Source organism: Chlamydomonas reinhardtii, chromosome 3, assembly GCF_000002595.2.
Source record: "Chlamydomonas reinhardtii strain CC-503 cw92 mt+ chromosome 3, whole genome shotgun sequence".
Classification (NCBI taxonomy): domain Eukaryota; kingdom Viridiplantae; phylum Chlorophyta; class Chlorophyceae; order Chlamydomonadales; family Chlamydomonadaceae; genus Chlamydomonas; species Chlamydomonas reinhardtii.
Window position 1 is genome coordinate 2,206,928 of NC_057006.1, and position 25,738 is coordinate 2,232,665.

General features: G+C 60.4%; 3 protein-coding genes across 3 annotated transcripts; 1 reads left to right on the forward strand and 2 right to left on the reverse strand.

Moving 5' to 3' along the window:
* Positions 1-6,099: 6,099 nt before the first annotated feature.
* CHLRE_03g157550v5 (uncharacterized protein) lies at positions 6,100-9,152 on the reverse strand. Its single transcript, XM_043060631.1, has 2 exons — positions 8,869-9,152; positions 6,100-8,549 (listed from the first exon to the last, which is right to left on the reverse strand). The coding sequence occupies exons 1-2, from the start codon at positions 8,896-8,898 to the stop codon at positions 8,349-8,351; spliced, it is 231 nt and encodes a 76-aa protein (XP_042925760.1). The 5' UTR covers positions 8,899-9,152; the 3' UTR covers positions 6,100-8,348.
* Positions 9,153-15,382: 6,230 nt separating this feature from the next.
* On the forward strand, positions 15,383-16,594 carry CHLRE_03g157564v5 (uncharacterized protein). The gene has a single exon (XM_043060632.1). The coding sequence runs from the start codon at positions 15,936-15,938 to the stop codon at positions 16,299-16,301; it is 366 nt and encodes a 121-aa protein (XP_042925761.1). The 5' UTR covers positions 15,383-15,935; the 3' UTR covers positions 16,302-16,594.
* Positions 16,595-16,631: 37 nt separating this feature from the next.
* Positions 16,632-24,802, reverse strand: CHLRE_03g157600v5 (uncharacterized protein). The gene is made up of 5 exons (XM_043060633.1): positions 21,468-24,802; positions 19,851-21,092; positions 19,683-19,732; positions 19,268-19,443; positions 16,632-19,007 (listed from the first exon to the last, which is right to left on the reverse strand). The coding sequence occupies exons 1-5, from the start codon at positions 24,177-24,179 to the stop codon at positions 18,823-18,825; spliced, it is 4,365 nt and encodes a 1,454-aa protein (XP_042925762.1). The 5' UTR covers positions 24,180-24,802; the 3' UTR covers positions 16,632-18,822.
* Positions 24,803-25,738: the final 936 nt, after the last annotated feature.

Here is a 25,738-nt window from a genome sequence, read left to right on the forward strand (position 1 = left end):
GGCCTGTAGGTGGAGCAGGCGGCGTGTCACGACACCAAGCCGGCCGGTGTCGTTGAGCGAGATTACAAGTAGCCTTGAGGCTCTCTGCACGTATTCTTCCCGGAGTGAGCCGATCCCGAGGCCGCCTAGCTCGGCGGGTAGTAGGATGGCGCGGGTGGCGCAATCGCGTGGTAGACCGACGCATCTTCGAGCGATGCCTGCGATTTGGGCGTCCAAGGCCCGAATGTCTGGCTGCGTGTAGGCCATGGTTGGTAAGGAGTAGGCCACTTTGGCTTTCAGGCACTGTTTAATGAGCATGTAGCATTGGCGTGTGAGTTTTCGGTACCTGCTCAGCTCCTCGCCGGCGTCGGTTAGGTCGGCTTTGACCGCCGGAGCGCCAGTCTAGTGTCATAGTGATTTCAACACCGAGGTATCGGTAGGGCTTGTGCGGGGGGATGTAAGGGAGGGTGATGGCGGAGCGCTTGCCGTCTTTGGTGCATGTGCCGACATGGATATGGCCCGCCAGGAGGCGTTTGAGGGTGCGGTCACAGGCGGGGCCCTTAATGCTCTTGTCCGTACTGTTGGCGCTTGCATAGTGGTGTAGTATGCCAGTGCACGCGCTCTTGTCGCGGTTGATGCGCATGCCGCCCCAGGCAGCGTACCGGGCGATCTTGTCAGTTTGGCACCTAAGGTTGTCTCGGGAGTTGGCAGCTACAGTCAGGTCGTCCGCGTAGCCTAGGGACGAGCAGTTATGTTCATCGTTTTCGCTGTTGGTGAGACAGCCGTACCGGTAGCCTCGTCCCCCGTAGTGGAGCCACCGCAGCAGCGGTTCAAGGAAGATAATGAACAGTAGGGGCGATAGGGTGTCGCCCTGCATAGTGCCGCGCCGTATGTGAACAGGGTTGGTGCGGCCGTGTGTTGTGCGGATTGTGGTGTTTGCGGAGGAGTACAGATTGCGTACGACTTCAATAAAGTCGGTTGGTAGGCCCAGGTGGTGCATTATTGTAAGCAAACGGTCGTGGTCAATGGTACCAAAGGCGTTCGAGAAATCAATGTATGCGACATATAGGTCTCGTTTTGTTAAGGCTGCGTCTTCTATTACATGCAGTAGGTTCATGATTTGGCGTTCTGTTCCCTTGTGCTTCTGAAAGCCCTCTTGTGCTTCGCTGTGGATGAGAAGATCTGTGCACGCTTCAGTTGCCGCCCGGGTGACTAAGCTGGTATACAGCTTGTACAGTGTGTTGCACAGCGCAATAGGCCTGTAGTTAGAGATGGAGAGCGGGTCTGCCTTTTTGTACAGGAGAATGGTGTCGCTTGTGGACCAGCCGGCCGGGAGTTCGGCCTTAATCCACGCGACGCACATGAGGGTATGGACAGCGGATTGTAACGCCTCTGGCATGCACTTCAGTAGCTCGTTCGGGATGCCGTCCGGGCCGGGGCTTTTATTGCGGGAGAGGGCCTGCATGCACCTCTGGAAGTTGCTGGAGTCGGCGACGTTGGGCAGCAGGGACTGAGCGTCTGGGTGTGCTGTGCGGGCCAGTAGGAAGCCGCCGTCGGGCGCTCCGGGTTCGTTCCACGGGAAAGTTGTGTCCTTGTCCTCGGGTCTGTAGCGGCCGGTGCGCTGGCCTCCGGTAGGTTCCGCGGCTGCCTGGAAGTGGGCGTGGAGCGCGTCGTTGATGTCAGAACTGGTTGTGGCTATGTGTTGGGTTGCGGGGTGCCGCACAGCCGTGAGGTTTTGCCGGGGCCCTGATTTTCCGAGCATAATTTTGGCTGCCTTGCTTTGTGAAGTTGCAAAGAGTTTGGACATCTTAGTCAGCCATTTGCTAGCGGCCTTGGCGCTGGCTTCTTTCTGTGTGGTGCGGCGTGTTTTGAGTGCGTCTTGCCACTCCTGCCGGGCGGCAGTGGCGGGCGCGGGCGTCGCGGGGGGCTCGGGTTGTGAGGGATTGGGGGCCGTTTGGAGGCGGGATTGCGGGTTCCTGCAGTTGAGCCGCCCGCACGAGGGCGAGGTACTGTTGCTTTTTTTGTTTTTCGATTGCCTAAAAAAAATGTGCTAAATGTGCTACAAAGACACAGCAGACGGCGAGCCGTCATAAAGAGCCTGTCACCGTTGTCCATTTCTGTAGCGGCTCGCTCTCACGCCTCTTTCTTCCTGGTCCGAGCGCAACCCCCAGTGGACGCGTCCGGACCAGCCATGGCACCGAAGCGGCGCCGAGACGAAGCTGACGGGGCCGGGCTGAGAGCCTGAACGGCGCTAGCAGGGCGTGGGGCTGAGGGTGCACGTGTCGATTGGCGGCGAGTGACGTGACTAGTTTGTTAGCTGCGGGTTAGCACGGACTGTGCACCCCACCCAACCGGCCATGTCCGGATTTGCGGGGATGCCAAAGGCCCCCAACATAGAGGCGTGTGCTTAGTAGGCGCCCGCGTCAAGGTGGCTGGGTTGATAACGACCCGGGATCAGCCCTTTTCCTGCCATAAGGCAGCCACCTCCTTGTTTGTTTTTCGATTGCTATCAAGCGCTTGAGTTTCTTTGCTTCTGTTCGGGAAGGCTTCGCTCTGGAGGTCCGAGGTGGTTTCTGGGGGCACGTTTGCAGCATGAGTTTTGCCCCGACGGCAAGCGCTCCATATAGAGCGGTAGAGGCGGCGTTGAGGTCGATGGCGGAGAGTTGAGCGCGTGCGCCGGTTATGATGTCATGGGCAGTGCGTGTCGATGCCGTGGAGTTGGAGTGGTGAGAGATTGCGGCTACGGTGGAGTCGATGATTTGTTGCGCGCTGCAGTTGGGTAGGGCAAGTGTGGCGTGTAGTGTTATAAGCGCGGTGGTTCCTTCTGCCTCCCATTGTTGTGAGATGGCGCGACTTTGGCTTTGCGTGATAGGTTTGACAATGTTTGCAAGTGTTGGGCTGGCATCTTCTGGTTGTCTTCGAGGTTCCCGTTCAGTGTGTGGGGAGGCGTCGCGCGGGGTTTTGTAGGGTAGGGTAATTTGCAGGTGGAGAGCGAGATGATCAGTTGTGCCTGCACATTCTGTGGTCCATTCTCGAGCGGGGCTGTCCTGGCGCAGGGCGTGGGTATTGGCTAGGAAGTCGTCTATGCGGCTCTCATGGGTGATGGTGTCGTGTTGTATCTGTGTGTATGTGTACAGCCTGGGTTGTGTGTGGGCGCCTGCGGCTGGTTTGAGGCTTGTGCGAGTCAGGAAGGTCTGGTGCGTTTTGTCGCCTTGGGTACCAGTGCGGGTGCTCCGATCCGTGTCATAAGCAGCAGCGTTCCAGTCCCCGCCGGTTAGGAGGGGTTCCTTTAGGCGGGCTGCGCTCTTGGTGGCACGGGTGATGTATGTGTATAATGCATCGCGGGTGGATTTGTTGTCTGGTGGGCAGTATATCCCGATGATATGCAGCGGTAGGGATGAATGTGTTGCGATTCGCAAGTGAACCATGTATCCTTGCAGCTGTGCTGGTGTGGGCAAGCATGTAATGTGTTCTTTCCGGGCGTATCTGGTGTGTACGGCTAGTGTGACGCCGCCGGAGGGATGGTGCCGCCGCGGGTCTTGTTTTTGGCCCTTCAGTGGTGGGGGGCGGGGTGTGCTGTGCACGAACGACGTGTACGCTTTGAGGTTGTTTTTGATGATGTCTCGTTCCGTCCTGGTTCGATGGGCTCTCGTTTTGGTTTCGGTGAGTATGAGGATGTCTGCGTCCCAAGTCTCTAATTCATCTCGAATCGCTGTCAGATTTGAGAGCAGGCCTCGGGCGTTAAGTGTGACGAGGTGGCATGCGTCGGTGTGTATGGGTGCCACCGGCGTTGCAGGGTCTTCCCGAGGCGCCTGTGCAGCCTTGAGGAATGCTTGGAGTGTGGCTTGTCGTGCCTTGACAGCCAGGCGCGGTGGGGGGTTGGGAGGCGCGGCGGGTGGTGATTGTTGGGGGGAAATGTTGGTTACGGCCGGCGTTGCAGTGGGTGTGTGTGGGTTTGCCGGGGCGCGGGTGTTTGGGGCTCGCTTTGCTTCGCAATTGGTTGTGGCCCGTGTTGTTTTGCGTGGTGCCGGGGGGGGATAGGGAGAGCGCGCGTTTTGCAGCCTTGCGTGGGTTGGTGGGGGAGCCCATGGCTCGCAGGAGGGCGTGTGTAATGGTGTTTGTGCGTGCTTTTTGGGCTGAGCCCCCCCAGCGAAGCGTTCCAGGGGGGGGCGAAGCCCCCCAGGAACACCCCTGTCCGTGGCTGGTTCGTTCGTGCGTCGGCAAAACATAGCATACTGGCGCAAACCGCGAGTGCTACGTATTATTATTTGTTAATGTCTATTGCATGTAAATAGGTGGCAGGGAAAATTCGGGCGGAGCGAGAAGTGCCTTCGCGCGTCCATGGACAATTGACTTTCGCGAGGTCGCAAGGAAAGCATCCGGTGCCCGCTGATATGCAGTCTCTAAGGCAAACTATGTTGGCGGCAAGCAAAGCGGGGAAGTATATCGAAAGGTGTGAGCGACTTGCCGAGCCATGCCTGCCGACGCGCCAGAATGCCGAGAAGCCCCGAGGTCGCCCCCGCCCCGCGCCTAGCCCTTTGAGCGTGGGGCGCCGGGGAGGTGTTGAGTATGGCAGGAGGCGAAAAAAATGCTTGGGGTGTTTGGGAACGTGACAAGGCACGCATGCGTGGCGCGGGAAATCCCGCACGACCCCAACCCGAGTGTCCCTAGCCGATGCGTCTGCGCGTCGTAGCGGCATGGAGGCTCTGACGGGGCGTTACACGCCTATTATCTCCCAAGCGTACGGGGGCTCAGCCCATTTTCCAGCTGTACAAAGCTGACACCCCTTGTTTGGGTCGTGGGCTGCGGGTTGGTGATTTGGCGTGTGTGACAATGATGTCTCGCGTGCACGGGCCTCCGTCCCAAATAGATTCGTGGAACAGAGGTGAGGGATCTTGGGTGACAGAGCCGGGGGTCCAGGTGTGACGTGTGACGGCGATATAGTGGTTGCAGTCTGTAACGGGAAACGCGGTGGGGAAGCCGGCGAGAGCCCAGGAGTGGGGTACATGTGCTAGATACACGTCATGGCGGGTGTCATTGGGTTGGGGTGTTGGGAGAGTGAGCCAGTCGGTGTAGCCGGGGCTAATGACGTGGATTTGGACGCCGGGTAGGAGGGATTGGAGGGCAATCAGGTCAGGGATGGTAAGCATGGAGGTATCGCGGATATTGCGGCAGTGTGTGCGTATGGTGTTCTCTGGGTGTGGGGATTCATCGTAAAGGCCGAGGACGTGTGTGCGCATCGGGTCGGCGTCATAAGACTACCTCTTGCGAGTCCCTAAGCTGACAAGCTAGGGCGAGGCCGGTGGCGAGTCCGTCACTGGGCCCACAAAGATAACCCCTCCCACATCATCAGAGGCTAGGAATGGGTGCTGAGTTGGGACTAGGTCCCAGCGGCGCGGAGGACGGCGGAGACTCACCAACGCAGCAAGCCGCGACCAGAAATCAGCCACCACCTCCAGGGAGGGTAATTTGTGTGCCTCTTTCACCTCGCGTCACTGGGGAGCTCTCAGTGTGCAGCTCCCGCGCGTGAGGCGCGCGCAATGGGTAACTACCCAGAAATTTTTTCGCGTTGTATGGGTGCCTCACAGGCCCAAGGATCGTTCAGTGATGCCTAAAGTGCGGGTGCGTGTGAGGACGGACCGCGCACTGACACGGGACCTGCTGAGAGGTGCTGTCCCCCGTGTGGCCGTGTGGTTCCTAGATCCCGATACCGTTTACTGTTGCTGCGGAAAGCTGTTACCTGTCGTTTACTAGCTAAATCGAGATGCGGAAGCGTGCGGAATTAATTGCGTTAACGGGCTTGCTGTCAAGTGCCGGCGTGTACAGGCCGTGCACGTGTGAAAGGAGAGAGCGGCGGCAAGGAAAGGGCGGCTCGCTCGTGTGTCCACTCACTCGCCGGCGGCGAGACCTGTAAGAGGGACAGAAAGACTAGAGAGGGCAAGGGAGTCTTGTCTCCTTGGCGTATCCTTCTGGTTTGCCTGCGGGGGACAGGGGCGGTCTAGGGCCCTATGGCTGTGCGGCAGGGACGGCTGACCAGGGGCCGTATGGATTGACACGCGGGAGGGTAAGGGCTCCTACGGCGTGTGGGAAAGGGAATCAGACGCGAGAGGCTAAGGCAGTCGCGCGTATACGTTACAGACACGAGGCTCTGAAGCAACTCGGCGAGGCTCAGAGCCCGGGAAAACTAAGTTAATTGAGTTCGTCTCCAGCCAACCTGTTCAGAGGCCTAGTGCGGTGCTGCTGGCTTGAGGTTCGGTGTTTACCGTCAGGTCCGGGGAATGCCTTTGGCTGGAGAGGCCCGGCCTTATATACTCGGCGAGAACCCGTACACGCCCGCCAGTGCCCTCGTACACCATGCAGCTCTATGGCATTTCAACGGGCCAGGACGCTTCCAGGTCGGGCTCTACGAGTACTGTGCGCCCGACAACCTTGTCACCACCGCGTCACCTGGTCTGCTCGCCACCTGCTCGCCGTTCACTCGCTCCCTTCCAGCTGCTGTACTATGCCCGTACCGTCTACTTTGCCCTACACTTCAGCTACCCTAGTCTTACGCATTCGTGGCTGCAAGCAGCGCAGTCTGGCCCACGTCTCGTATAGGTCCGGGGCCATTTCAGTTGGCGCACTCCAACGGCCAACCGCCGCGCTCTTTCCTGCTCCATCTTTCTGATTTTCCTGATACTTTTGAGACGCTCCGGGGATCACTAACATCTTCGGTAATTGGTTGTGTTGTTTGCTTTGGCAAGGGTCAGCCGGTTTCCGCGGCTCCTGCGTTTTCTCTATCTGCCTTGCTCGCGTCCCATATTTCTGTGGCAACAATCCAGTTTACTTCAAACTCACATTCGCATGTTGTGGATAGTCCTGTCGCATATGCACAATCGAGCTCGCTGGTTTGGTCGTGGCCTTGCGGCCGAAGCCCCCAATGCTTCCCCTTGCTCGCTGGTTTCCCCCAGAGAGCTTCATGCTTCCCGCCCGTGAGGTCTGCTTGCCTGCCAGGACACTTTTGGATGAACGCAGACTCAATCTAGCACCTGTGTCCGTTTGCGTCTTGACCTGTTTCGGGTGACGAGCCCCATGCGCAGCACATCAGTGAGCCCGGCTAACACAACTCAGCCGAAAAACGCGCAGCCAGTGCGACTGCTTCTTTGTGTCACACACCTAACGCCTCGCAAAATACCGGCACGCCCTAGCAGCGGCAGCTGTTCAGCCTGCGCAACCAAACGCCTCGCCTCCTCGCAACCGGTTGTGCTGTCGCTGCGGATGGAACAGGCATGGGCCAAGAGAGCGAAGTCCCGGGAGTGTCCGAAACCCCCCACAGATCAGCAGAATGCATTCTGGCATATGGCAGGCAAGCAGGCGGTAGGGCGCATAAGCATGTGGAACGCGCTGCGACTGTACCGACGGCGTCAGAAGCTAGCTGGAGGTTGCTGGTAGGTTTATGCTGGCGCGCACCGCATGTTGAATGTCCCATGCTGCCGCCCGCCCGTCGTACCCTTCGGCTTGCTTGCTTCGGCGCGCGCGCCACCGAGACTCTTTCCTGCTTGCTCACTTGTGGCCCGGCCAACTGCTTTGACGCACGCTGCTGCATCTTCAATATTTAGGCGAGTCCGCGGCTCACCCGTGGACGACCCATCTGGACTGCGCTGCAGGTGCGCGCGCTCGTTTCGCGTTCATTCCCTGCACAAGCATGTTGTGGAGTCTGTGGAGCGTGGCCTGGCCGGGCGACCCGGAACGAGGAGTGCACACAGCCGAAACTGTCAGCGCTATCAGCCGCGGTTACAGCGCCAGCAAAACTTCCGGCACCGACACCCAACTCACCATCTTCTCCATGCATCCTGCTTCACTGCCCCTTCTCGTTTACACATACGTTTGTATTTGGGTTCGCGGGTTGGGGCCATAACCCAGTCGGGACTTCGCCGCATCGCACTCCATGGTCAGCCACCACCTCCACACCTATCCTTCGCACAACAGCAACCTCCACAACCGTACCAGGGCCACCCCAGCAAGCGTAGAGGCGCTGTCGGCCGTATTCCATGGCAGCCACAGCACGATGTCCCACGATGTCCCACGATGTCCCACACCGCCTGCGAAAGCCCTGGTGGCGCCTGCACTAACCAAAACTGGTGCCGTGACATGTCCACTCCCGCATGCTCCTGCAACACATCACGAAGTGCGCCCGCTACATCACAGTTCCAGAAGTGGTGTTCCCTGGCCCCAGCAGTCATCACAACCCCACACGGGCATGGCTTCGCACGCCCGGCGGCAGCCTGTGCTGCCATCATACCAAAACCCGTGACACCATTGACTGCTAGGCGCCAGAGAGGCTCTTTGTGTCGCGGCTCCCACACCAAAGCCCACAGCCGCGCCAGCGTTCACCGCAGAGACGTGAAGGCCTCCGCCAGCGGCGCAGCGCCGCCGTAAGCGTCTCGGAGGAAAGCCATGTGACGCACACGAAGCGCGTCGTACGCCGGCGCCAGCTCCAGAAGCGTCGCTTGCTTCACCGTCAGGGTCAGCAGCGGCACCTCGGCAGCGCCCAGGCGCCACCCCAGGCTCTGCGCTATGAGCAGCCACACCTGGGGTGCGGCCGGCGCAGCGTCGGCGTTGCACGCCGCTCTACCTTTTACACAAGCTGGGCCCTCTGCTACCAGCCGCCTGCAAAAAGTCGCGGCCAAGAACTTAAACTAAACGTCTAGGATCCCCTCACACCTCACTCCTTCTAGACACCTACATTGACATCACACCCCCATGCTAAATACCTAGGATCCCCTGCCAGTTTCCGCCCACGCGCACGCTGGGCCGCCAAGCTATCTACAACAGGGTCGGCAAGTGTGGCGCAACGGCGTTCATTTGGTGATACAGCGCGACCTAGCGCATGCCGTTTGCTGCAATCGCTTCCATGTCGCGGCGTCTATATGTGATCATTTGGCCAGGGCGCGCGCGCGACTGCGGCGTATGAACGACGCGAGTAACTGCGCTTCCCTGACAGCTGCAAAAATTTGCGCAGCGATAGAACACAGCGCGATGTACTCGCGGCACAAAATATTTCATATTAACGCACATCTATAGCAAAATGTGAATGTCGCTCCAAGCGTCGCAAGCCAGCGACGCAAATTTGCTTCCTCGCGATTCTTTAGCGGCGCTGTATTCATGGATACCAGTGCTGCTATAATAATAATAATAATAATAATAATAATAATAATAATAATAATAATAATAATAATAATAATAATAATAATAATAATAATAATAATAATATCTACGCAGGGCACAAGTGCCCGCGTGTCTTAAGGAGGAGTGAGACAAGCTCACCCCACCGTGTAAGACCGACGACCCTCACCCTGGTTTCCGAGGGTGGGGCCCACTGGTGGCGCCACCCTGGGTGCGGCCTCCCTGGCTTCCAGAGCGTCGGCGGGCATGGGCAATGCCCATTTCCTGCTCAAGTTTATAGTATAGGCTGGCGGTGCCCTTCAGGGCCGTGAGGCTGTGCATGTGCAGGCGTGTGCAGCAGTTCTTTGCGGATTGTGGTTTCACGCCCAGTTCCTTGAGGAGCGGTTCCAGTGTGCGCGGGATGGTGCCCCCGTGACCGAGGGTGACAATCTGGGCGGTGTCGTAATGGACGGTCCATCCGTCCGCCCGCATTGCGGCAGCAAGTGCGGCGTGCTGAGCCTGTTTTTGGATGACTTTCTCGCTGTGGTGCAGGTCAGATGCGTAGCCAACCTCAATAAGGTATACTGGGTAGGCGCTCTTGTCGGTGGGTGGGGAAGTGACAAAGCGCTCGGCTGTGGACCTGGGCAGTTTGGGGATGAAAAGAATGTCCGGGCGCATTCTGTCGCGGTCTCCTGCCGAGATTTGCGGGCACAGCCAGGAGGGCGGACGCAGCCCTGCGCAGTATTCGGGTAGGTCTGCCCGGCTTGTGGCATCCATAATCATGTAGCCGCCGCCATTGTTGCCATGGTGCAGGCATTCAGCTATTATGCGGACGGCAGTATTGTGTTTCGCAATGCGAGCTCCCACCAGTTTGGGGTGTGAGCAGTGGCCGGTAAGATGGCCGGCTGTGCCGCGTTCGGGCTCTGTCCCTCGGCTTCGGTGGATGTGTGCACACAGGCCGCATTGGTCGCTGTCGCGCAGTTTGAACAGGGCAAGCCGAGAGGGGCAGATCATGCCACCATGCCTTGCATTTTGGATGAAGCGGCGCAGGCTGTGGCCAGCGGCTGGGTGCGTCATGTACGCGTTACTAGCGCGTGGGTCCAGGTTGGGGCTGGCCTCAGCCCATTTAGTGGTGTACAGCGTGTGTTTGGCGTACCCACCGCAGCATTCGGCGTTCATCGCCTTGGTAAGCCCCTAGGTTCAGGTCCGAAACGTAGTGGGTATCAGTGCTGCCGTCGTCTCTGGGGACCTGGAATGTGGGCCACCAGTGCGAGGCGTGCGGGTTGCTGTCGGCGGTCTCCGTGACGTCGGCGGGTTTCTCGTCCAGGGCCACTGCAGCAGCGCCTTTGTCGGCTTCGTCGTTTCCATGTAAGCCAGTATGGGAGACGACCTTTATCAGCGAGGTGCGTACACTGGGTGCATGTCGCGCATGGAGAAGATCCACATTGGAACTTAACAACTCCCGGTGTTTGCTCAGGTGCAGTGCTGCTATATCTTGGCAACTTCAGGGCCTCATGCCTTGCGAGGAACTCTCGAGAACCTGCGAAGCTGCGAACCTCGCCCCGCTCGCACCCCGCCCCCCGCCTGCGGGGGGAGGGACAACCTCCCCCCGCACCCCCCGCCCATCACGTCATCACCACTACACACCATGCTTGTGGGGGGAGGGACACCCTTCCCCCACATCCCCGTCCCATCATCATTACCACACGCCCGCAGAGGAGGGACGCCCCCTGCCTCCCCTCCAATGCAGCCAACAGGGGGGGGGGGATGCAGGGGGCCGGAGGGTCTCCCTCCCCCCGCTGGTATCTGGGTGCTGTTGCGGTTGCTGTTTGGCCCGTCCCAGATCCCCCCGCCGCAGGGTAAATTGGCACATCCAAGACTTCCCGCACACAGAGGAGAACGTTAGCCACCGGTGTCCCGGCAGCACGTTGTGCATTCGTCACCTGATGATAGAGATTGCATTGGTTACAAGAGGGACTTGCTGACGCGAGTCGCCAGCGACATCTGCTCTGGACCTCAGGGACGTGCCACCTGCAACGCCGACGACCTACTCTAGTAGTAGGCTTGCTCTCGTAAGAGCTCCATTTACCTCCGGTTCTGCTCCTAACATCGAGTGCTAGGACCCTGCTCAACCACCCGACCAATCAGAACTACTCGATTTTTTGGAGTCCGCAGCAAACCTTCCGGACTGAATCCAGCCAAATCAACTAAGCCTAAACTCGTCCAGCCCACTGCATGTCCGTAGTCTATTCATTCCGATCGAAATCGGAGGGGTGTATGGGAGTCGAACCCATGACCTCGAGCGAATTCGTCCCTTGACGCTATCCACTCGACGCGGAACCGCCCACCCCATGATAGAGCCCTTGACCGTGAACAACTCACGCAAGGACTGTGGACGCAAGGGCTACACGCTGGCTGACTGCCCACACAAGCCGAAGTGCGTTTTCCTGAAGGCGCCGACCAAGGCGGACTGGGAGTGAAGCTGTTGTAACGTGCAAGTGCAGCTTGGATGTGCCAATTTACCCTGGGGCGGGGGGATCTGGATGGGACGGGCCAAACAGCAACCGCAACAGGGGGGGGGGGGGTGCAAGTAGTGCAAGGAGCGCATTCCCGCTCCGCCAACGTACTTAAGCGTACGTATACGTGAGCGTACGATAGCTTGGCTCAGGGGCTAAGTTGACAAGGAGAAGGCCACATACTCACAGCAGATCTACACCGTTACATGTAAAGGGGGCTATCCCTTCGCTATGGAGGGCAAGCAGCGCCTGTATCGCCCGTCAGAGATGCAGTTGGTGCAATATTGCGTAGTGAGGCGACGGACAGGCTGACGAGTGGGGCGAAGCGACAGGCATACGGAGGCCGCGCAGGAGCAGCGCCAGGTGCGGCGTGTTGCCAGCGCTCTTGATTGCAACCACTCAGCCACGCGCGAAATTGAAGCACATGAGTCACCCAGCGCGCCGGCGCGACCGAAGAAGCCTGCGGGCAAGCGCGGTGGCAATAGTAGGGTATATATATGGGCAAGCGCGACCAAGTGCGTCGCAGGGGTGGTGCGTGGTGAAACACACTACGAGGTGTCGCGTTTTGAGGCCAGCAAGTATGTGGGCGGCAAGCTACAATTCCTAGTAAAATTTGAGGGACTCCCTAAAGCAGAATGGCTCCCTGCGAAGCAGCTGCAAGAGGACCTGAGCCCCGATGCCTATCGCGTGCTGCGCAGGCGATGAAAGTAACCTGATGTTGTAGTTTTATATAGCTCGCAGAATATATCAAAGTTTGTAGTTATATTTACGCTGTCGCGCTGAGTGCGACTCGCCCCCGAGTTTCACTTCAGTTTTGCCCCAGTTTCGCGCGAGTTTCGGCGGAATTTCCATCGAATTTCCGCCAGTTTTCCGCCGATGTCCCCTGCGCCCCGCCCGCGCGTCCCCCCATGGGACTCTTGTGCACTCCAGCGAGTCCCTTCGCGCTCCGATGCTTCTCTTCAGCCCCCTGCCGCCGCCCCAGCGACTGTCCTTTCGTCAGCCGTGTGAAACCATGTGCGTGCGCTCAGAGGCAGCCTATGGACAGGGGTCAGCCCCATGCTTGTCTCTGAGTTTACACGCAGCTCACACACGCAGCTTCCCAGACGGCCTCGCGCACGATTATGCACTCCCACTCACGCGCCGCGCCAACCGCCAACCTCCGCCGAGCTCCGCCGAGCTCCGCCGTACTCCACAGCAGCTTCCCTTACACGCCTCGCTGCCCAACTCTGCACTCCCACTCGCGCTGCGCACCAACCACCACACCCCGCCGAGCTCCGCACGCCTCAGTTGACACACGAGTGACTGGGGTGGCACATACAATATCATAATGTAAAGCTTCTTCCAGCCGCGCACAACGCTACACAACGCTACACAACGCCAGCCCAACACAACACACATACAAAACTTTTGTGGTTTACGCTTTACTGCGCTACCCAGACATCTTTTAAAAGCAAGCGAGAGGAATGAGCGCTAAGAAGGAGCCCACCATGCAGGAGGCGGCTGCCGCCTGGCGTGAGCGCTCCTGGGCCTCTGGCACTGCCGATTGGCATGCTGTTAAGAAGAGGAAACCCTCAGACTTGAACGGGACCATTGAGGAACTGTTTGTGAGACAGAGCTATGCCGATGCCGCGCTGAGGGAAGTGTTCGCATTAGTGAAGGACTATCCTGAATTAAAGAAGAAGATGGCTGACTTTGAGGTTAAGCAGACGCTGCTGGAGGAGAGGCTCGCGTCCTCGCAGCAAGCATCCACTCCGCTGCAGAAGTCTGTGCGAGTTCGGGATTTCGCACCTCCTCGACCCCAAGCCCGTTTGTGGCAACTACGCAGCGAGCAAGGCAGCGAAACAAAGCGCAATAGCTTCCAGACTTGGTAAGCTAATGGTTAATTATGGACAAGTATAGTGCGCGCCATGTTTAAGTAAACGCGGGTCCAGTAACGCCTCGCTACGGCCTCTCGCCGCACTTAAGCTCACCAGCTCGAACCGACCCCCACATCCGGAGCCCCCATTCCGACCCCATAAGCGCACCTCCGAACCCGCCCGCCCCACTTTCCACAATCTATATGCATATATGCATATGGCCCAGAAGGCGCAGGGCCATCCAAAAGCCCTTGACCGAACTTCGCCTTGTCCATTGTCGCATGTTGCCCCCACACACGCACCCTGCCCACGCCACCCGCATCCAACAGAAATCAAACGTAGCGCTTTCACCATAGCAAGAGCCCGGGCGCTAGGACACTCCAAGGTGTGTTCGCATGTGGGGGCACAACGCGAGACAAGGGGCTTTGGCCGTCCAACCAAGCCCAGCTAGTCACCAGGTCACCTAAGCTTCACAGGGTACAGACCTGCATGCCAAGCGGACGCGCAAGGACATAGATTCCGGGGCTCTGCCGTACTCCTAAGCGGACGGGGGTGCGGGCAAAACCTCGCCAGGCCTCGCCTGATATTAGGGCTTGGCGCTGTGGAAAGCGGGGCTCAAATTGGAGAGGTTGACATCAAGTTTGGGGGCGAAACGTGCGGCTGGGCAGGGGCGCCGATGAGGGTCTCGGCCGAACTCGCACAGACTTCTGCAGCGGAGTGAAGGGGACGACAGCCTGACGGGATTTGAACTCGGGTTCGACACGTGCAGGCCGGATCCATGGAGCCCAACCCCAGCACGCCCAGCACCGGCACGAAACCCAAGGGCAACCCCAAGCCTCCCCGAGGCCGTGGCGGTGCGGGAGTCTGAGCGCCGCCGTGTCTGCTGTCTAATGGCTCGCAACTGTGCGCTGCAAGCCCAGGCTACAATCAAGAACAAGAAGACTAGTGAGCTTAGCGCGCACTAATCTGCAGCTGCAGGCCGTGCCCTGAAGGAGCGCGTGGAGGCAACGCATCCTCCTGGCCACTGGCGGCCAGCAGCGAGTTGTACTGCAGGGCTGCACTGAAGAGGACGACCATTGAGGCGGCCAGGTTGACAGTGCGTGGCGAGGATGAGGGGCAAATGAAGCGGTTTTTGAGGAGGTGATGATTGCCACAACACATGATGGAATCGACGGATGGCAGCAGTGTGGGGAGGGGCGGATGCGGGGTGCGAGGGGAAAGGGAGGTGGTGGGCGCGGGACCAAGCTGGGTTCAGGAGGCACGCCGTGCCTGTGCAAGCCGAAGCTTCTCACCGGCACGATTTTCGCAGGTGCCTGAGAGCCCAATACACCTATGATATAGCTAAACCCAGCGCGCTCAGCAGCGGGTTACGGCGACGCTCCAGGTGCGAGCGCGGAGAGGGCAGATTCGAAATGCCGCTGATGCCGACTCCTCGTAGGACGCTCCTGAGCCCGGCCGCTGTGCTCCGTCGCGTTCACTTTGACCTTCTGTATGTCGTGAGGCCGCGGGGAGGCCAAGCGCAGCCCTAACTGCGAAGCTGCGCCTCCCTTCACTCCGCTGCAGAAGTCTGTGCGAGTTCGGGATTTCGCACCTCCTCGACCCCAAGCCCGTTTGTGGCAACTACGCAGCGAGCAAGGCAGCGAAACAAAGCGCAATAGCTTCCAGACTTGGTAAGCTAATGGTTAATTATGGACAAGTATAGTGCGCGCCATGTTTAAGTAAACGCGGGTCCAGTAACGCCTCGCTACGGCCTCTCGCCGCACTTAAGCTCACCAGCTCGAACCGACCCCCACATCCGGAGCCCCCATTCCGACCCCATAAGCGCACCTCCGAACCCGCCCGCCCCACTTTCCACAATCTATATGCATATATGCATATGGCCCAGAAGGCGCAGGGCCATCCAAAAGCCCTTGACCGAACTTCGCCTTGTCCATTGTCGCATGTTGCCCCCACACACGCACCCTGCCCACGCCACCCGCATCCAACAGAAATCAAACGTAGCGCTTTCACCATAGCAAGAGCCCGGGCGCTAGGACACTCCAAGGTGTGTTCGCATGTGGGGGCACAACGCGAGACAAGGGGCTTTGGCCGTCCAACCAAGCCCAGCTAGTCACCAGGTCACCTAAGCTTCACAGGGTACAGACCTGCATGCCAAGCGGACGCGCAAGGACATAGATTCCGGGGCTCTGCCGTACTCCTAAGCGGACGGGGGTGCGGGCAAAACCTCGCCAGGCCTCGCCTGATATTAGGGCTTGGCGCTGTGGAAAGCGGGGCTCAAATTGGAGAGGTTGACATCAAGTTTGGGGGCGAAACGTGCGGCTGGGCAGGGGCGCCGATGAGGGTCTCGGCCGAACTCGCACAGACTTCTGCAGCGGAGTGATCAACATCGCGTCGCAACTCTGACGACGAGGACGAGGAGACTTTCGGCGTGATCAAGAACATGAGCTTGATGGAATCCATGATGGCGGCGCGGAACGACTTTTCCTGGCTGCCTGGCATCGAGGAGGGTGACATAGCTTTCCAGCGTGAGTGGAACCAGCCCAGCGGGGGATGGAGCGCGGTAGTGCTGATCGCTGAGGGGCGGCGGAGCAAGGTGTTCAAGGCTGCAAAGCAGTGGAAGGGGTCTGGAGAGGGGCTCACGGCGGTGCTTGTGCCCTACCTGTCGCGTGCCACGATGCGGCTGCGGCAGGACAGGACCGATGTGTTCCGGAGCTTGGCGGAAGCAGGGGCCAAGCCGAAGTGGGATGGCATAGCGGACATTCGATACACTGACGAGCGGGGCTTGCGCAGGCTGTATGATTTCTGAGAGAGCTGGCGTGACTGTTGCTGCAGTAGGCGCTGAGGCGGTTTGTCTTTGCTACACAACGTGACAGCACAGAACGTGATTGGGGCTTGATTCTGATTACACAACGGGGCACAAGCACGTAACGCACACAACGGCACAAGCACAGAACGTGATTGGGGCTTTATTCTGTTTACACAACGGGGCACAAGCACACAACGGCGCAAGCTTCTGCCTGGGGCTTGATTCTGTTTACACAACGAGGCACAAGCACACAACGTGATTGGGGCTTGATTCTGTTTACACAACGAGGCACAAGCACACAACGCACACAATGACACAAGCACAGAACGTGATTGGGTCTGTATTCTGATTACACAACGGGACACAACGCACACGAGTTTGCATCACGGTTTTATATCTTTGTTGCTTCCCTACTTTTTTCCGTGGACTGCTATGACGTTTTGATGTTCAAGAGGCGAGGAGCCCTTGCGGCTCGGTTAGTCTCGTTGCAGGTCCTGAGATGACCACACATCCACCTGTAACAACATCACACACACGCCTCGCTGCCCAACTCTGCACTCCCACTCGCGCTGCGCACCAACCACCACACCCCGCCGAGCTCCGCCGTACTCCACAGCAGCTTCCCACACGCGCCCCTCACAACTGCCAGCTCCCAGTCGCGCTGCGCGCCAACCACCACGCCACGTGCCGCCCCTGTACGTTGACAGTTGCGCGAAAGCCCGTTTGTGACCCCCGTGTGTCAGTTAAAGTGTTGGTAGTTGCGAAAGGTGCCGCGCCGCACGCCGCACGTGCAAAGTACACGCATCACCACTGCTGCTAATGCCAGCATGCATTGATACAGCGGGGGCCCCGGAAGCGCAGCACATGGGTTTCTGACGTTCCCTACAACGCGTTTGTACAGCATCCGCGGCCTTATCAGGTTCTCCTGGTCTCCGGATTAGCGGGGCCCTCGGGCCCCCTGAAAACTCGATCGGCTTGACGCAATGAAGCGCCCAGATAAACATACAGGATGCCACCTCCATACACCGCGCCCCACATCATCACCCGCCCCCCTGACCCAGCCCATACTACCCTGCCTCTGCCCATACTACCCGTGATGCGCGGCACAGGCAACTCACCAGACACTAGACACGCCCTGCCCATGCTTACTAGGGCATAACATCTGCGCACGCACTGTTCAGGGCCTTAACTCGTGGTAGCACAACCCTGTTCCCCGGTCACCCTGAAGAACCTACAGCTCAGTAGCATAAAAGTCCGACCGCAAGATTCAAGGGATGACACAACCCTTTCACCCCGCTCTGGGAACCTCTAAATCGTTAATGCGCATGCATGGAAGGGCGCAGGCAGTATCACAGGTCCCAACTGCCACCCGCCGTTGCTAAATTGCTCTTCAACCAGCTGTAGAGACTGCGGCACGACATCCTTGCCGCCATGTGCTATGCAAGTGTCATGCATTTGGTGCAGCGCACCGTAGAAAGGACTTACTAAACGCCACATACGAACACATGATTACACAACCCCGCGCGCACACACACGTGACGGAAGATGATGTCCAAGATTACTATGCTCAAGCGCACACAAGCAGGTGCAAGAAGAGTGCATGTTTGCAGCTTGACCTCCCAGCAACTTCTGCAGCAAACCGGCCACCGAGGGGCCCTGGCTGCCTGCCCCCCATCCCGCCATGCTCTCCACAATCGCTTAAGACATCACAATGCACCTGATCGGGCAAGCATTCACCCTAATGCGGCACAGCACTCAAGCGTATTATGCTCAACACTTTATCCGCGCTCCCAACCCTGGATACTTAGGCACATCAAAGCCCCCACCCGGCCCATTTCAATTCCCATTCCAAACCTCAGCGCCTGGCTTGGTAGCACACACAACAAAGCGCAATACAGCTGGTCCCATCTCTTGAAAGTTTAAAGCTAAATATTTAAACAGCATTCACCATACCTTGTGACGCCAAGCTCACCCACACGAGCATAGGCCTCGGAGGGCTTCGGACGCCCACAATAGAACAGCCAGCCAACCGTAAGCCACGCCTTGCCGAATACATTGCCCCCACCGTCCTCTCTCTCAGCCACCGAAAATGCGCATGGGGCCCGCGCAGCTGGTACTCCGCAAATTTTGGACGTATTCGAGCTTGTACTTTAGCTCACACCCCGCCATATGACCAGTAATCCGCGCCTGCCGCCAATGCCGTGTGCTGGCGTCCCCTGCGGCTCGCAATTCCCCTGAGTACCGGTACTGACTCGACAGCCTCTTTTCTGTGCACAGCACAGCTCCAATCCCACATCGCCTCAACAAATCAGACCTTCGCTGTGCCGTTGCGCAACACCCCTCCGGTCCGACAGGTTGCAATCATGCCCCGTGACCACAAGCTCATATCTTCCCGTGCGCGGGCTTGCAAAGCTTTACAGCTAACCCCGTACAGCATCTCGCAGCACACCGCTTGCGGCTCACCAGTTTCAAAGCATCCCAGAAATATTATTCAACCTGTAGCTCAGTGGCTCACAAAAGCTCACAGCTCGCCGTTCTCAAGCATCATACGCAGGCACTCCTTCCGCAGCACTTCCATCTTGATGCCGTTGTGGCGCACCTCGCGCCAGCCGTCGCAGGCGATGCGCTCGCTGTTGCGGCTTCGCAGCACCACCAGCGCAAACGCCGAGATGCTGGGGTAGGCGTTGCCGCAGTACAGGATTTCGCCTGCGGGACACGGGGCCACGGGTAAGTGCCGTGAGTAACCTGTTCATGAGTGCCAGGTGGTGGAGCAGGTGGCAAAGCGATGCAAGCACCCAATGGGGGTGGCTAGGCTGTGTGTAGATGTGCGCACAGCCCGCCTCGCGGCTTCCCGCCTGTGTTGGAGGCCAGTCACAAAGCAGCCCCCAAGCTGGAGGGCCAGTAGCCTCAAGACGCAGGCGCCGCACGTCACTGTCTGGCCGCACGCACAGCCTGCCCCCACGTACCTGAGGGCCGCACCTCCACCGACACCTCCTCCTTAATCGTGCCGACCGTCCACCTGCAGGGCCCCGGCGGGAACAGGCCGTGCGAGATGATATCGCCAAAGGTGGGCACGGTGCGGTTGTAAACGCGCTTGCCGTCCTTGCCCACCACGCCACCCGAGCGGGCGGGCCCGGCGGATCTGCAGGGCACAGGCACACAGGCACACAAATTCACGGTGAGTCAGGGCCGCGGTATCCATCCTCCAGACAGCAGGCTGCAGACAGCCCTACCACAACGACCGCGTGGCCCAAGATTTGTGTCCGACGTCCTTTGCCGCGGGGCGCATGCGAGGCTGCCGAGCACGTGCGAGGGCATGCGGGCAGGCAAAGGGAGCAGGTAATAGTAGGTTGGGATGATACCGTGGCGCGCCACACTTACTTGGGGCTGTCACGCAGCGACGCCGCGGAGGCCGATGCCTTGAGGCCGCCCTGCGAAGCCCGCAAACAGGAAGCGTCTCAGGAGGCGCGCGGGGCCAGCAAGCGCTGTCACCAACACAGTGTGAAGCAGACGGGTCAGCAGGCTGGCTAGCAAGGCCCCGCCTCTTACCCGTGACAGCCCAGCGCCCGCATCCTCGGCCGCCCGCCCGGCCAGCGCTCGGCCTGCACCGTCCGTAGAGCCACCAGCGCCGCCGCCCGGTCCCAGAGCCAGCGCCGCAAGCGCGCGTGCAGGCCCGCTGCTGCTGTTGCGCCCGCCGCCCGCCGCCGCCTGGTCGACGCCATCCTCATCCCCGCCGCCCGCCATGCCGCCCGCGGCCTCGTGCGAGCACGCGGCGGTCGACCACTCCGGGCCCCAGCCCGCCGCCGACACCGACCCTGCGCCACCACTGCTGGGTCCCACCTCCGCGGCGCCCGAGCCGTGCGGGCCCATGGATGACAGACCCGGACTGGGCGTGGCGCTGGGAATGCTGCCAGTGGGTGGGCGGCTGCCATTTGCGGCGATGGTGCCAGTGCCTGGGCGACTGCTGGCGGCGGCTGCGCCGGGGGCCGCTCCTAGCGCCGCCACGCCTGGGCCCAGCCAGCCGCTGCTGCTGGGCCCCCCGGCGGCCGGTATGGCACCAAACACAGTCCCGGCGCCGGCTGCTGCGCTGTAGTTGCCGCTGCCTGTGCAGCTGCCATCGCCGGCACCGCCGCCCAGCAGCTGCGGGTGCACGTACCCACCGCCGCTCGGGCCCACGCCCAGCGTGTAGATGGGAAGCGACCCGCTGCCAACAGCGCGGCCGCCATTGCCACCGCCGTGGACGCCGTTTCCGTACTGCTGCTGTAGATGCAGTTGCGGCGGCGGCAGCGCGCCCACGGGCAGCAGCTGTGGCAGCATGGACGCCGACGAGGGGCCTCCCATGGCAAGCGATGAGGTGGAGCCGTGGCGGCGCGGGTCCGCAGGCGAGCGCGGCGGCGGCATGCCGCTGCTGTTGGCGGCGCTGGCAGTGGCGCTGTTGCTAATGAAGCCTGCGCCTGCGCCGGCAGCTGGTGCAAACACAGGTGTCGGCGCCGGGCCCGGCGCCATCGGAAGAAGGACAACGGGAGCAGGGCCAGCCATGCCGCCGCCGGCTGCCGCGTTGGATGGCGGGCGCGGGCCGCCAGCCATGGCCATGGGCACTGCCGTTCCATCGCGTTGATGTAGGGGCTGTAGCGGCTGCTGCAGCGGCTGCTGCTGTTGCCCTTGGTGCAACACCTGACCTTGTTGCTGCTGCTGCTCCTGCTGCTGCTGCTGCTGCTGCTGCTGCTGCTGTGCCTTGGCCTGGGGCGCCAGGTTTGGCGGCCGGCCCCGGCCGTGATGGCCGTCGTCCTCCTGTGGACCGCAGGGCCAGGACGCAGCACCAGAAAACCGGACACTCGAGTCAGATCTATCGATTAATGGTATCATGACGTTACAAGCCGCCGCCGGCTGGACCCAGCAGCAGCACAAGGCCATAGCGCTGCCTAACACTACGGTATTGGGGCGCTGCACTGCCCCGTCCGGCCCGCCCTCCACAGCCTGTAGCGCGCCCGCCCTTTCCCCCAACGCCCAGCCCAACCCAGCGCAGCCAACCACAGACCACCTGTCCCTGCCCTCCGCACCCGCTCCACGACCCTACACACCCCAGGCAGCTTGAAGAGTTGCACTGCAGCCCGGCGCGCTTTGGGTTTGGTAAAAGTGGCCACCTCCGCGCCCCTCTGCACTCACCTGATGGGCGTCAGCCAGGAGGTCTCTCATTAGCTCGTCCGCCGCGTCCAGCTGCTCGTCCAACAAGCCGTACAGAAGCTCGTTGTCGGCCAGATCCAAATCAGGATCCAGGGCGTCCGCCGCGACGGGCACGCTGCTGGCGCCGGGTGTCGGCAGGTGCAGCCGCTGCGCGTGCTCCGAGGCCTGCTGTTGCTGCTGTTGCTGTTGCTGCTGGTGTTGCTGGTACTGTGGCAGCAACTGCATATTGTTTTGCAGTGGCGGCTGCATCTGCTGGTGCGGCTGGTGCTGCGCTTGCATTAGCGGGCTGTGCAGGTTGGGCGGTTGCTGCATCTGCATTTGCTGCTGGCGCGGTTGCTGCGGGTAGGCCTGGTGCTGCATCTGCGTCACCTGCCCGCGCACCGTGGCGCTGCCGTGTTGCGGCTCTAGTGTCAAGCTTTCGCTGTGGCTGCTTAACTGGTGGTGCGCGTGACGCAGGTGCGGGTGCTGGTGGTTGTGGTGCTGCGCCTGCTGCGGGTTCCACTGCTGTGTGCCGGGCGGCGGCGCCACCTGAGAGATGCGATACAGCGGCGCCGACTGGGCCTCTGTTGGCACGGGTCCCTGGCCCATGAGCAGTTGCGGTTGCTGCTGCTGCTGCTGCAACAGCTGCATTGACGGGTGGGACTGCTGGTGCTGGTGTTGTGAGAAGGCGTTCGTGGGCTTGCCGCACGACTGGTCGAAGCCAGTCTGCAGCCCCTGTCCGGCCGCAGGGCCATACATACTCCCCTGCTGTTGCTGTTGTTGTTGCATCTGGCGCTGCTGCTGTTGTTGCGCCGCCAGCATCTGCACCGTGTCCAGGAGCCCACCGCCGCCCATTCGCCCGGCTGACGCCGTGGGGGCGCCGTTAACGCCACCGCCGCCCGCAACGGCGCCGCTGTTGCTGCCGCGACCGGCGGCAAGTGCTGGATCCAGCACAGGCAGCGGCGAGGAGTAGTAGCGCCGCATGCCGTTGTCCGACTCACGTCTCGACATCTTAGACGGGCCGCCCATCAGAGGCGGGTCAAGCTCCGAGTAAGCTCCAGGCACAGCCTCGAAACCCAGCCCCGACATGCCGCCAGCCGGGTCAAGCGAGCCACCTCCGAACCCTGCGGCCGAGGAGGCCCTGACGCCACCGCCACCACCGCCTGCAATGCTCCCGCTGCCGCCGGCCCACCTGGCTCCGCCGCCGTTGCTGGCCGCCGCCGCGGCCGCGGCGGCCGTCACCGCAGTGGCCTGATCGTCGAGATCTCCTAGCAGCAGGTCTATCTCGTCATGATAGGCGCGAGTCTCACACACCTTAAACAGCGACCGAGTACTGCTGGACGCTATGCGCATGTCTTCATGGACGGTGCCGCCACCGCCGCCTCCAGCTGCGCCGCCTGCTCCGGTGCTGCCGCTTGCTGCTTGGTATGTTTGCAGCATGCGAGCCGCGGCCGCCGGCCCGCCCCCGCCGTTGTTGCCGGAGCCGAAGGAGGCTGTCTGGCCTGGGCTTGGCAGCTGTAGCGGCCTAGCAGCAGCATCTAGACTGACACCATGCATTTGCTGCATCGACGCCGGGCGACTGGATGGCTGCTGCTGATATTGCTGGTGAAGTGGGCTTGGCAGGTTATGCCAGGAGCCGACCCTGCCGCGCCCGGCGCTGTTGCCAGATGCAGAAGCTGCAGCGGCCTGCACCATGTGCGCATTCGTAGCCTGCGCATTCTGCGATGCGTGCTGGCCCTCACGCTGCCCAGGCAACGACAGGCGCTGGAGTGCGCTGCCGGCTGGCCCCTGGAACTGCTGCTGCAGCGACTGCCCCAAGTGACCGGGCAAGGCCTGGCCATGCCTAGCCCCGGGCGCGTCGAGCGTCGAGAGGCCGCTGAAGTGCGCCTCTAGCTCGAAGCCGCCAGGGCCCACCTGCTGGTGTTGCAGCTGCTGCGAAGGCGGCAGGCGAGAGAGCGCACCCTGCATACCTCCTGCACCCAAGCCGCCGCCCGGACCCGCGAGACCGACGTTGTCAGCAGGCCACGGGAGGGACGTCATGGATACTGGTCGCTCCGCGCCGCCGGCATAGCCCTGCTGGTGCTGGTGCTGCGGCGTAAACTGCTGCTGTTGTTGTTGTAGCAGCTGCTTCGGTTGCTGGTGCTGGTATGGCTGCATGAGGCTCAGCTGCTGTATGCTGCCGCTGCCACTGCGCCGGGCCAGCTGAAGGTGCTGGTGGTGGTCCTGGTGCCCTCCATCCCGCAGCTCGTACAGCGGCTGTTGCGGGTCCAGCGACAGCGGCGGCTCCACGTAGGGGAGCTGCTGGGCAGAGGCCGCGCGCGCGCTCATTGTCAGCGTTGTGTCCGCGCTGATAGGAATCCGCCCTGGCCCCAAGCCAAAGCCTGCTGATCCCAGGTGCGGCAAGCTGCCGCCATGCAGGCTGCCATCGTACGCTGCTGAAGGCGAAGCGCCGGGCGCGGGTGAAGCTTGAAGCTTGCGTTTGCCAGCCGTGCCGCCGAGGCCGCCAGACCCAGCACTGCTCAGCAGCCCCGAGCTGTGCCGCTGGAACCGAGCTACGGAGCCCACGCCACCTGCCCCTGGTGCATCCAGCGACAAAGGAGCCGGCTCGAGACCCGACGTGCTGCGACCCTGGTTGAGCGACGTTGCAGAAAATGAGTTTGGCGACGCCAGCTGTGGTACGAAGTTGCCTTCTGAGTTAGGCGCTCTGCCCAACATCACAGTAGGTCGTTCTTGCATGCCAGCGTTGCAGCGCGCTGGAAAGCGCAAGCGAAAGGCAGAACGTCGTTCACGGCTTCATCCCTGCGCTTGATTTCCTACTCCGCCGCTCCGGAGCAGCATTAGCTGTACATGTTGTGAGCTTAGGTCAAACCGTGCCTCATATGCACTCTGGCGCACAAACAGTAGCGTGTCAAGATGGCCGAAGGTTATGGTCCTTTAGCCGAGCGCCATCAACAGAAGAGGCCCTAAAACTGTATCTGTGCTCAGTCCAGAAGCTTGCGGCTGAGTGATTATCAACACGGAGCCAGACTGCGGAGTGTATGACACCGAATGAGCATCTCGTCTTCGAGCCCGGTTTTATATATAGTAAGGTTCACAGTTTTTCTGTTGATGTAGGGACTCAGACGATGCGGTGCTCTGGCCAGGGCGTCTGCTGACACGCTGCGTCAATTCTGAGCGACATACACAATGATTTTTGACAAAACTTGTACCCACTGAGCATGGAAATGCAGTGCATGGTGGTGATGCTACTACACACCACCGTTGTCAGCGCGAGTTGTTGTCCTCGTCTTATCTTGTCTTGTCTTCCCAAAGGTCCGCCTGCCCCTCACAAGTACTTCCTCTTATTTAGCATACAGCTTAATGCAGGCAATTACTTGGGCAGCGGTGGTACACATTTTTGTGGCGGTTAGGTTGTCGAACCCTTGCGGGCCATGAGAACAGCTTGGCAAGAGGAACTCCAGTGCAGTGCCGGTTCGGCAAGGCATGGGAAATTGTAAGCTATCTGTAACTTGACGATGCGGCGTGGGGTGTGCGTGGAAGGCGGGGATCCTATGAAATCCCCACGCGCCATCGTTCCCTGTTGTTCAGTGTCGTGTGAGTATCAAGGGCTTGTGTGCAGGCTCCAGGTCGGCTGTAGCGTAAATGGGAGCCATTCAATTCTGAATGTGCATGATGAAGTGTTTGACAACCCGTGAAGGACTCGAGCGATGTAGATACACACTCCATCCTTCTAGTATGGGCTCAATCAAGCACCGCACGTGACAGGTTGCATTCCGCACGGTCCAGTCTGTGTATTGGGTACGCCTGCATCATGGTTGGCTACACTTCCCCAAGCGGCCACGCCCCCAGCCCCCCACCAACTACGCACCTGTCATGGTGAGGGCTTTGATGCAGTGCTTACAGATGCGAGTGGGGAGGAGCTCCAGGCCCGACTCACCGCAAGCGCTAGCGCTGCTTACGTAAGCTGTGGGTCGGCGTCATAAGACTACCTCTTGCGAGTCCCTAAGCTGACAAGCTAGGGTGAGGCCGGTGGCGAGTCCACTGCTGGCCCCACAAGGATAACCCCTCCAACATCACCTGACGCTAGGAATGGGTGCTGGTTCGGGACTAAGTCCCAGCGGCGCGGAGGCCGACGCAGACTCACGAACGCAGCTAGCCGCGAACAGAAGTCCGCAATCACCTCCACAGTCCACACCGATCCTTCGTACAACAGCAACCTCCGCGGTCCGGTGCGAGGCATCACAGCAAGCGTAAAGCAGTGCTCGTATCTTCCA